Here is a 12,081-nt window from a genome sequence, read left to right on the forward strand (position 1 = left end):
TGTTGTAGGTGATGCAAAGCAACTATGGAAAACTCAACAGCATCCTTTAAAATATGGCAACCAACCAAGGAATGCTACTGACATACCATTTTCCCCAGGGTGGTCTCAAATGCTTCAGAAAATTTCTTCAACAGATCTGTGTCATCACAGCGAGTTGCTTTGTACAGCATCTCAAAGGACTTGTACCCATGATTTGCAAAACGTTTTACTGGAAAAAACCAGTTTCAGTTGGTTAGTGTTTTCAAAACACAAATTTAATTTCTGTGGAATTAAACTGGTATTTTCATCCCGACATGGTTTGCAGGATTGTTATAAAAACAAAAGTTGATAGTTAAGGAATGTTTCCAGGCATTAATCGATCATAATAAACCACCAGCCAAGCAGCCGTGTACCCAGTTACCTGGTGACATATTTGCTTTCATATATTATTCTTTACCTTCCAATTATATGACAAAGTGAACATTTAAGGGAGAAAGAGATACAAACATTTTTTTCATTATATTCCTGGGAATCTTTGAAAAATTCTAGTTGCAAAGATATTATATAAGTTTATAATACATATGTTTATATTATATTTTCAATCAATAGACACTAAAAAATTTCTGAATGGTATGTGAAATTATATTTCTTAAAAGTGTAATTTCACAGAGATAAACTTTTCCTTGGATCAGAAATTTAGAAGTTAAGACTCAGCAAGAAGTCTCAAAATATTCACAGTCTCCTAACAATATCAACATTAAAATCCTACGGTCTAAATCTTTGATAGAGGTAAGTAATATCACTTATATTTACCAAATTTAGGAACAATACAGCTCAAGTAAGTGGGTTTTACTTTGTAAGACACTGGCATTTAAACTTCATCTATAGTAGGGGACCAAAGATTCACTCCAGAGATTATTATTATTATTTTAATTCTTTGTCAGTTTATTTATTTTTTAAAAATTTATTTATTTTAATACACAAGATGAAGGCATTGGATTATTTTTAGAATAATACACAAGATTACAGAATACCTCTAAATCACTTCTAAAAAAGAGTATGACTGATCTGACTGCATCATGCTCTTACTTTAAATATAAGTTCTTCTCCAGACATCAGACTATAGTTCAAGTTCACAGCTCAAGAATGACATGCTGACTCTTCTGACAATTCTGGTGAATAATAATGAAGGGGCCAAGATGGTTTTCCCATAAACTGAGTCTTATCCTACAGCAATCCAATCAGCAATAAGATTCTGGGCTAATATTTTAAATTGAGGGATGGACATTTCTCCTATCTATAAACACTTCAAATTCATGGCACTATTTTCTACTTACCAAATCTAAACCCTGTAGTAAGGCAATTTTCCTCTTTAATGTTAAGAAATTTACACATATAGGTAGTCGAACACATATTCACACATACTAAAGAAGCCCAGAAAAATTTAGAACTTACTAGCACAGTCTGGCCATTCAGTGGAATATGGTGGTTTCCAGATACCATCTTCATAAGCACAATAATACTTGTCAGTAGATCCTTCTGTGAAATCATAGCCCTCTAAGCAACTTAATGAGCAGTTAACACCAGTACTATCTTGAGTACATACAAAATCCCCATTTACAGGTGTAAATGGAACTTCACAGGGGGAACCTGTGTAAAAAAATTGAATTATTCATATACAGTGGTATTAAAATATAAATTAAAATCTAAGTGTCTAAGCTGAATTTTGAAAAGGATTCCTCCTGTCCACCCCTACTCCTAGAAAAACTTTCACACTAAATCCATAGTGTGAGGCTGCTGCAATTTCTGCTTTTCGATTCCTAGGTGGGTACAGCTAAAAAGCTGTACCAATGTGCAATTAATTACATGTGCATAACTGTGCATATGTTATGAAAAGCTAAAAGTACTTCTGACGTGCAACTGTTATTTTCGGCATTTTTTAATAAAAAGGAAAACCAAATAACATTACATAGCAACAAATTTTTGGAATCTGTCTCCTCAAGCATTCAAAATAGAATCATGACAACAATACTTTGTAACTTTAGAGAAAATATTAATAAGTGGTTACAGACTAGCTCGGAAGAAAGCACGTGTATTTACCATGAAGTGAAGTAATAATTGGAAACCTCAATATAATCCGTCAGTATTCTAACTTTAAACAGCTGGGTTCATAGCCTATTTTCTATCACAAAGGAGAGTGCAATAATGATTACACATCTCAAGTGTCAGCTGGATTTCGGAGGCTTATGCAGAGTATACCTTTTACGACAATGTGGATGTCACATGTTCTGTTATTGCCTGAGGGGTCAGTGGCTGTATACCGCACTATCGTCTCCCCTTGAGGGAACAGGTCTCCTGGTGTATGGCTTCTGGTGATGGTCAACATGGCCCCTAAAAAGGAGAGAAGGAGAAAGGAGGACTCCAATCTGGGGGTTATTGTGTGCAGTCACTTTATGTGATTTGAATTTTCATTTACTCTTTATACAAACCAGCTGAACATTCTATTGGTACTAACTGGGCTGCTAACAGAAATTAAACTATAAAATCTTACACTAAACTATAGAAACAGTTGACTCAAAAGCCTCATTAAATGAAGGCATTCTTGTTAAATAGATTATTTTCCTTTACTAGGTCAGTCTCTGTGAATACTGGAAATTTAATTAAGAAATCTATTTCGCTTGCATTCTTGTTTTCAGGGTGTTTGTGAAAACTTTAAAGTGAACTTCAGCTATATTTGCTCACTTTTTTCTGTTTTCCCATGCGCTTTTATAACATTTTTGGCAAATGTTTAAGAACTGAGTATGAATACATAGAACTGCATTAGACTTGCCAATAGGATGCATAGCTTATGTCTCTAGGATAAAGGAAGCTTAGAGGCTCAGTGAATTTACTAGCACACTTTCAAATAAAATACACTGTACAAGTTTAATAAATCCCCACTGAATAATGAATGAAAAGCCATGGACAGGTAAGATTAACAATGTTAAAATATATAGAATTATCCTAGCATTAAAACATCTTATGTAATTATCCATGCTACTATATTTAGATGTAATTTGCTTTTTATTTCTCTTTTATCTTTTTACAAGCTTTGTATTTGGTGGTAACATGTTGATGAGAAGATACCCGCATTCTCACCTGAGTTGTCTGAAAACTGAGGCTCATCCCAGGTCACAGCATGCTCCTTCTCAGAGACCTGGACTGGAGGCGGGGACCTGCACCAGTCTATGCTAGGTGGCTCTACATCTAAAAAACATGAAATCAGAGGATGAAGTCACAACTGATGTTCAAAACTGATGAGGAGGGTTGCAAGAGAGAATAGAAGTCTACTTGTGCAGGCGGAGAACCTTGACACAAGGCTGGCCCTGGGATCCCTTTGATGATGACATGGTAAAGAATCCACCTGCCAGTGCAGGAACTGTAAGAGATGTGGGTTCAATCCCTAGGTCAGGAAGACCCCTGGAGGAGGAAATGGCAACCAACGCCAATATTCTTGCCAGGATAATCCCATGGACAGAGGAGCCTGGTGGGCTATAGTCCTTGGGGTTGCAAACAGTTCCACACAACTGAGCACTCATGCATGTTTCATCCCTGATCTCAACATCACAAGAAAAAGCTGATTCTTGCTATGCTTCACTCTACTTGTTGAAGAAATACCAGATTGCTAAAACCACCATGAACACAGCAGCAGAAACGGTAAATTTGGGAGCATTTAATTTGTGAGTTTCGCCAGTGGAAGTTGAGCTGATCCACCCAGAAGTGAAGTAAACATTCCCAGATAATGAGAAGGCATGAAATGACCAAGGCAATGCTTTCACAGGGATCTCTTGAATGATCCTCCTCTTAACTGAAGGGCTGACAGATGCTGCATGGAAGACCAACGGGCAGAGATCTGAGTCATGCTGCAGAATATGTAAGACATTTAAGTGTCGTTGTCACTGTTAAGTTTCTCGTCATGTCTGACTCTTTGCGACCCCATGGGCTATAGCATATCAGGCTTCCCTGGTGTTCACTATCTCCCAAAGTTTGCTCAAACTCATGTCCATTGAGTCGGTGGTGCCATCCAACCATCTCATCCTCTGTTACACTGCTGCTCTCAATCTTTCCCAGCATCAGGCTCTTTTCCCATGAGTCAACTCTTTGCATCAGGTGGCCAAAGTATTAGAGCTTCAGCTTCGGCGTCAATCGTTCCAATGAATATTCAGGGCTGAGGACTGGTTTGATCTCCTTGGTGTCCAGGGACTCTCAAGAGTCTTCTCCAGTACCATAGTTCGAAAGCGTCAATTCTTCTGCACTCAGTCTTTTCATGGTCCAACTCTTACATCTGTATATGACTACAGGGAAAACCATAGTTTTGATTACACGAACCCTTGTCAGAAAAAAAGTGAGGATGTGATATTGCTGGAAGGCCAGGAGGTTACATCCATAGGTGGGACTCTGGGGTCTAAGATGCCTAGGTTGATCAATTCCAGGTAAAGACAATGAACAGGGTGTGGACACAGGAATACGGGGCTGCAATGAAGAGGGGGTGAAAGCCACGGTAGAAATGAAAGATCTGTGAGTCTGTTGCTGGGCACTGTAATCTACATTGAAGGAAGGGTTTGAGGGGGTGCGGGTGAGCCAGGTTTCACACTCGGGTGGAATGCGGTGGAATTTGAGGAAGTCAGTAAAGTACAACCAAGAAGTAGTAAAGGAGGATATTTTCACAGAACTGTTGATTTTTACATATACGAAATGTCCTTCTATCTGTAATAACACGTCTTTGAGGGAGCCTGGATGAACAGTAATTTTCTTATTATATAGGTAAAGAGTCTCAAACCAGGCAAATTTACGAGACTTGCCTGAGGTCAGTAAACCGGTAAATTACAGTCACAGGCATCAAGACTAGGATGATATAGTATCTATGTATATGGAAACACATATCCTGAAATGAAACAAGCTGTACCTATAAGAATATACAGATTTCTGTTTGATGCTAAGTCTTGTGAATATTCAGTTTTTCTCTTTTCCTAGTATTTGCATTTCCTTAGTGTAGGATCTTTGATTTACTGCTTTCTTAGGCTGTGAACTCTCAACCAGTGATGGAGCCTCTTTGGCTCACAAGTCTCCCTGGCTATAGCACAGCACCTGGCCCACAACAGATGCTCAGAAAAAGTTGTTGCATAAAGAAAAGAATGAAGGAATGCTTGTAGGAGGCCAGTGCACTTTGAGAATTCGGAATCAAGCCAACGCACAGTTAAATTTATAAATCTAACAGTACTTACTATGCTCCCCAAAGAAAGTGCAAATGAAATAGCTCCAAGATTTTCTAAAGTTATCTGATTTTAGCCAAACATTTAAAAACTGAAGTTTGGGGATGACAGAGAGCAGTCCTCAGAGGCCACTGAGTGTCAAATAGCTGGGGGTCCCAGCAGATGCAGCATCTCCAGAAAAAGAAAGTCCATTTCAAAGCACATGAGGCAGCATTCTGTGGAATGTGAAGCAAAAGCATTCCTACTCCTCTCATCTATCATTAAGACACCAACACTCTGTCATCTGAGGAAAACAAGAAAATGTAGGCTTTGGACTGTTTTCCGTCTCCCTCTCCTCCTGCCTTTCTGGTCTCTTTACCTCCCCTTCTTCCGTTCCCTCCTCCCTGCCATTTCCTTGCTCTCTTTGAGAATTTGAAAAGTCAGCTAGTATCTAGCTAGACACGTGAGTATACTTTTTACATTTCACCACGCTGACTCTTCATTGTGAAAAATGAAAACGTGGCAAACTCTTGACTCACAGGTCCATGTTTAAAATCACGGCACCATAAAAATAAATCCAACGTATTTTTCATGTGACAGGTGATGTTCATGTTTAAAACATTCAAAAGGCAATTAAAGACAACTAAGCACTAGAACATAAACATAGATTTTTATGTAAGTCAGTTTATTTACTTTCACCAAAACTTATCATTTCTAGGGTAAGAAGCCAGTTTGATACACATTTCAAGAGGTTATGTAAAATTCTTAAAATGAATTCAATGTACTGAATTTTAAAATAAACACTAAACATATATATGAAACCAAAAGAGCAAAATGTTAGTATATTTACATAGAGCTTAATGCAGGTCAGGAAGCAACAGTTAGAACTGGACATGGAACAACAGACTGGTTTCAAACAGGAAAAGGAGTACATGAAGGCTGTATATTGTCATACTGCTTTTTTAACTTATATGCAGAGTACATCATGAGAAACGCTGGGCTGGAAGAAGCACCAGCTGGAATCAAGATTGCTGGGAGAAATATCAATAACCTCAGATATGCAGATGACACCACCCTTATGGCAGACAGTGAAGAAGAACTAAAGAACCTCTTGATGAAAGTGAAAGAGGAGAGTGCAAATGTTGGTTTAAAGCTCAACATTCAGAAAACTAAGATCATGGCATCTGGTCCCATCACTTCAAGGGAAATGGATGGGGAAACAGTGGAAGACTATATTTTGTTGGGCTCCAAAATCACTGCAGATGGTGATTACAGCCATGAAATTAAAAGATGCTTACTCCTTGGAAGGAAAGTTATGACCAACCTAGACAGCATGTTAAAAAGCAGAGACATCACTTTGTCAACAAAGGTCCATCTAGTCAAGGCTATGGTTTTTCCAGTAGTCATGTATAGATATGAGAGTTGGACTATAACGAAAGCTAAGTGCCAAAGAAATTGATGCTTTTGAACTGAGGTGTTGGAGAAGACTCTTGAGAGTCCCTTGGACTGCAAGGAGATCCAACCAGTCCCTCCTAAAGGAGATCAGTCCTGGGTGTTCACTGGAAGGACTGATGTTGAAGCTGAAACTCTAATACTTTGGCCACCTGATGCGAAGAGTTGACTCACTGGAAAAGACACTGATGCTGGGAGGGATTGGGGGCAGGAGGAGAAGGGGACGACAGAGGATGAGATGGCTGGATGGCATGACCGACTCGATGGACGTGAGTCTCATTGAACTCCGGGAGTTGGTGATGGACAGGGAGGCCTGGCGTGCTGCGGTTCATGGGGTCGCAAAGAGTCGGACATGACTTGAATGACTGAACTGAACTGAAAGTGTCAGGCGCTACTTCAAGTAGTTTGTATATCTTAACAAATTAAAAACCTCACAATAACCCTATGAGGTAATATATTTATTAATTCTATTTCTGGATGAAGAAATAATCACAGAGAAGTGGCCACTCTGTCTTAAGTAGGAGAGATGGCTCTGGAGTCAAGCAGTTTGTGTTCACAGTCTGTACTTTTGAGCACTACAGACCACCTCATTCATATATTCCCCACATATTAAGTCTTATTGGTGGCTATCTATTTGGGCTTCCCTGGTGATTCAGATGGTAAAGAATCTGCCTGCAATGCAAGAGACTTGAGTTCGATCCCTGGGTCGGGAAGATCCTCTGGGGAATGGAATGCCTACCCACTTCAGTATTCTTGCCTGGAGAGTGAAAGTGAAAGTGAAGTCGCTCAGCTGTGTCCAACTCTTTGCGACCCCATGGACTATAGCCTACCAGGCTCCTCCATCCATGGGATTTTCCAGGCAAGAGTACTGGAGTGGGTTGCCGTTTCCGAGTACCATCTAGTATCTACTGAATATCTATTGAATTGACTGAAAGTACAAACACCAGTTAGGAGATGATGGAGTAAACCAGGTCAAGAAAATGAAATTAAAAAGGACTGATCTATAGCAGTGGGGTGTGAGGATGGAGAGATGGAGACAGATTTCAGAGATATTAAGTAGATGAAACCAGTAGAACCTGATAACTTATTGGATGTTGGTGACAGAGGGAGAGGAGTCAAGAATGACTTCCAGATTTCTTGTCTGGTAACTAGGTCTTCACTCTGTTTTCTGAGCTAAGAAATATCTTAAGTTTGAGTGAATGTGAAATGCCTGTGGGGCATTCACATGGGAAAGTTCAGTAGGAAGTTTTATATACAAATTTGAAATTCAGAAGAGAAATCTGAGCTGGAGACAGAAATCCAGGAGTTATCAGTTAGCAAAATTACCGGGAAAACTAGAGAGAAAGAAAGAGGGTCAAGGCTGGAATCCTGGGATGATCCACATTTGAGAGTTGGTCTAAGGAAGAGAAACCTAAAAAAGCAATCAAGGAGGGAAAAAATGAGAATAATGGGGAAAAGAAACAAGAAAGACCGGTGTCCAAGAAGATAGGAAAGGAGGCAGTTTTGATAAAGAGAACATTGTCAACAATGTAAAATCTATGGAAACATTATATAAAATAAGCTAAAAAGTGTGCAGTAGGATTAACTCTAGAGATTACCTGGTGACCTTGATTTCTATGAGTAGAGGAGACAGAAGCCAGAATTGAGCGACTTTAAGAATAAATGGCAGTTAAGCCAAAAGATATGGCAACCACTGGGGAATTTTCAAAAGGCTCAGATAGAAAGGAATCAGGGATATAGTGATCGTTAAGGGGTACATGGAGAAGGAAATGGCAACCCACTCCAGTATTCTTGCCTGGAGAATCCCATGGACAGAGAAGCCTGGTAGGCTACAGTCCATGGGGTCACAAAGAGTCACACATGACTGAGCAACTTCAGAAGAAAGGATACATAGGTTTCAAAGAGGAAGCCGCTTCAATGACAGAAGGAAGAATCAGTGAAAATGAAGTTATTGAAGATAAAGAAGAGGCAAAGCTTTTGGGGGTTCTGGATTATTTTCACAAATTTACCAAAGTAATCTGAAGACTTACCAATAACCTTGATATGGAAGGTGCAGCTGGCTTGGTTGCTGGATGGGTCAGTTGCCGTGTATGTGACAGCAACATCTCCAATTGGGAAAAGATAAGGTGGGGTAAAAGCTGGATGAACGTGGATTGATACCTTTTGGAAAGAAATTTCCAAATATTTGGAAAGTTAAAGTTAACATTAATAGTACTTTTATTACTTTTTGGTTTATAATATATAATTAGCAAAGTGAAGTTAAAAATGACACAATATTTTACATATAGTAAAAAGGAAAAAAAAAATCAGGCATAGCCTTTGGTGTATTCCTTTCTAGGTTATTCTACGTAGGCAGTTTATAGAGTTCGGATAGATATGAAATGTTGTTCCTTATTTATTAAACACAATATCTTAGAACATTTTTTAGGCTCTTACATATTTTCTGAAAACTTATGACTGTTAAATATCTTTATAACTTAGGAAATAAGTATATGGTACTTTTTTTTAAAGAAAAATCTATTCAAGGACATTTAAATTGGTCCCAAACTTGACTGGTATAAGCAGCACTAGGAAAAATGGTTTTGCACAGACACTAAAAAAATATTTTTATTATGTCCTATTCTTCCTAGGAATAGATTAACCTCAAATTCATTAAAATTTTACTCATAGGTAATACAAAATTTATTTCCCAGATTTTGGTAAAAATTTGCATCCCAACTGTTAGTATTTGATAGGACCAGTATCAAAGTTCCCATTCAGAGTTCTCTGATCTATGTTAAATATCATTATTTTTTGATAAATCAAAAATATGGCATCAGGTCATCGTTTTAATTTCCAATTTCTTACTGTCTCATGGTAAGATTAAATTCTCACATGACTGCATGAGATAGATGTATTCTTCTCTTTTTGAATCATATGTTTGCACTTAGTCCATTTGAAAATTATGTGATAAAGATAAACTTACATTAACATGTAATAAACATTCTAACATTTGAGAAATTCAAAGCATTTTTCTCTAGTTTGCTGTTTATCTTTTGAGAAATATTTTAAAAATACAATTTAAAAAAATTGTATTTTTAAAAAATATTTCAACACACAGGTACTTCATTTAGTCTAAATTCTCATGGACATTCTAAAGTATGTCCCTGCACTCTTCTTAGTGTTTGATGACAATGACCATGTTGACGATGATCATGTATATTTTCATAGGCCTCTTAGGCAGCATGCAATGCACACGTCACCTACAGAACAGTAAGTCCTAGAAGCCTGGAAATCACATTTAAATCAGACTTAGAAGTTGAGTTTGGTTACCTAAATACCATATGATCTTTCTTACAAGTGGAGGAAAAAAAAAAAAGAACTACAGATACAGAGAACAGTATGGTGGTTGCCAGAAGACAGGTCTGGGGGTGGTCAAAATGAGAGAAAGTGGACAAAGGTACAAATTTCCACTTATAAGTTCTGGAGATGTAATACAGATACTCGATGGACGTGAGTCTCAGTGAACTCCGGGAGTTGGTGATGGATAGGGAGGCCTGGCGTGCTGTGATTCATGGGGTCGCAAAGAGTCGGACACAACTGAGCGACTGATGTGATCTGATCTGATCTGAATACAGATACAGAGTGACAGTTCTATTAAATGATACACTATAAAAAGTTATCTTTATTGTTAAGTATATTCAACACAATTATCAGAAGATATTGTGTTGCTTGTTGTGCCCTTGAACGGCCCTACTTACATACATGTTTACATACAGGTGTGAAAACTCTATACTGTTTAAGAGCATGTTCATGTATGTGAATACTAAAAGTACAGACTGCAGAGGGTGTTAAATTCCTAATTCCTTTTCTAATATCTGATGGATAATTATCTCAAGCTCTTGTATGCAAATACTAAAATACTGTGTTTTGAATAATGCTGGTTTTTGAAAGCAAAGTAAGAAACACTGTTATCTTCTTTAGACTATCATTTCAGGATCATATTTTAAAAGATATGTTTATAAATAGGAACTAAGATTGATTTCCCATCTTTCTTTTTCTTAAAAGATCTTCAGAGCATAGTAAAGGGCCAAGAATTTTTAGCCAAGTAATCTTAGAGGATACACAACACAAAAAATCCACGGAATGAAAAGTTTCTGTTTTTAGAGATTTTCATCTGAGATTTCTAATGAAAAATTCAAGGCTGATCATTCTGTTATCAGATGGGGCATTTGCATTTATGAGTAGAGTACAGCTAGAGACAGTACAATCATTAGAGTACTGGAAAGTTTTCAATAGCACCATTTGAAAAAGGATACAAATATTTGCTCAAACCTTACCTTTTCCCCAGAGTTGTCTTTAGCTGTTGGGATTTGCCAAGTGATATTAGCAGAGTCTTGCTGTTCCTGGGTCTCAGCCTCTATGTCTGCAGGACAGTTGATCTGAGGAGCTTCCACATCTAATTCAGAAAATTCACACAGCAGTTAACTTACTGATGCAGTGATATAATTCTAAGTCATTTAAGAGACTAGGGCATGCATGCTCAGTAGCTAAGTCGTTTGACTCTTTTGTGACCCCATGGACGGTAGCCTGGCAGGCTTCTCTCCATGGGATTTCCCAGGCATGAATAATGGAGTGGATTGACATTTCCTTCTCTAGGAGATCTTTCTCACCCAGGGATCGACCCACGTTTCCTGCATTGACAGGCAGATTCTTTACCATCTGAGCCATCAAGGAAGGCCACAAGAGACAGGTAAGAAATATTTTTAATTCTCATCTAATCATAGAGGATTTCTAACGTACTTCAGCATGGCTTCCAAAGTTCTTCCTGAACTGGTACCTGCTTCTCTCTTAGCCTCTTCACTTACAGATCCCCAATCAGAACTCAGTCTCCACACCAGATGTCCCACAAGAGCACCATGTTCCTTCTTATACCTGGGCCTTTGTTCATGCTCTTTTATTTGTCTGAATCAATGCTCTCTTCTTCCTTGAGGCAGGTAACCTCTACTTGTCCTGTAATTCTCAGCTTAGACACAAGCTCCCGAGGAAGCTTTTCTGACCCATTGGTCCATTTTAGGTGCTCACTGCACAACTTCTGATTGCCCTCTGTCCTTCCTAGCCATAATGCACCTTGCCATTTTTAAACTGAATTTCCTCCCTGCAAATAACTGAAGTTCTTTGAATGTCATGATTTCTTATTTCATTGTATTATATAGTACCTGGAATATAATATGAACTTGACAAATACTTTTGGAATGAAATAAACAGAAAAAAATGAATGCTGAGTATGGTAGGAAGGGACTGCACTTGAAAACAGACTGTCAAGTAGCATTAATTAATATGCTAAAATGTCCTGTCAAAGCAAACAACAAATTAAAGGCAAAGATATTTTTTGCAGTGTGAAACTTTGCAGTACAGATACTGCATTAGATGTGGTAAC

General features: G+C 38.2%; 1 protein-coding gene across 1 annotated transcript in view; it reads right to left on the reverse strand.

Annotated features, from left to right (window-relative positions):
- SVEP1 (sushi, von Willebrand factor type A, EGF and pentraxin domain containing 1) overlaps positions 1-12,081 on the reverse strand; it is a 211,963-nt gene that overhangs the window by 107,627 nt on the left and 92,255 nt on the right. The window contains exons 8-13 of the mRNA XM_027550488.1: positions 10,982-11,100; positions 8,693-8,822; positions 3,118-3,225; positions 2,239-2,370; positions 1,435-1,629; positions 87-208 (exon numbers count right to left, since the gene is read on the reverse strand). Coding sequence (XP_027406289.1) covers positions 87-208; positions 1,435-1,629; positions 2,239-2,370; positions 3,118-3,225; positions 8,693-8,822; positions 10,982-11,100 — 806 coding nt within the window. The remainder of the gene's footprint in view (positions 1-86; positions 209-1,434; positions 1,630-2,238; positions 2,371-3,117; positions 3,226-8,692; positions 8,823-10,981; positions 11,101-12,081) is intronic.

This window comes from Bos indicus x Bos taurus, chromosome 8 (genome assembly GCF_003369695.1).
Source record: "Bos indicus x Bos taurus breed Angus x Brahman F1 hybrid chromosome 8, Bos_hybrid_MaternalHap_v2.0, whole genome shotgun sequence".
In the NCBI taxonomy this organism is placed as follows: Eukaryota; Metazoa; Chordata; class Mammalia; order Artiodactyla; family Bovidae; genus Bos; species Bos indicus x Bos taurus.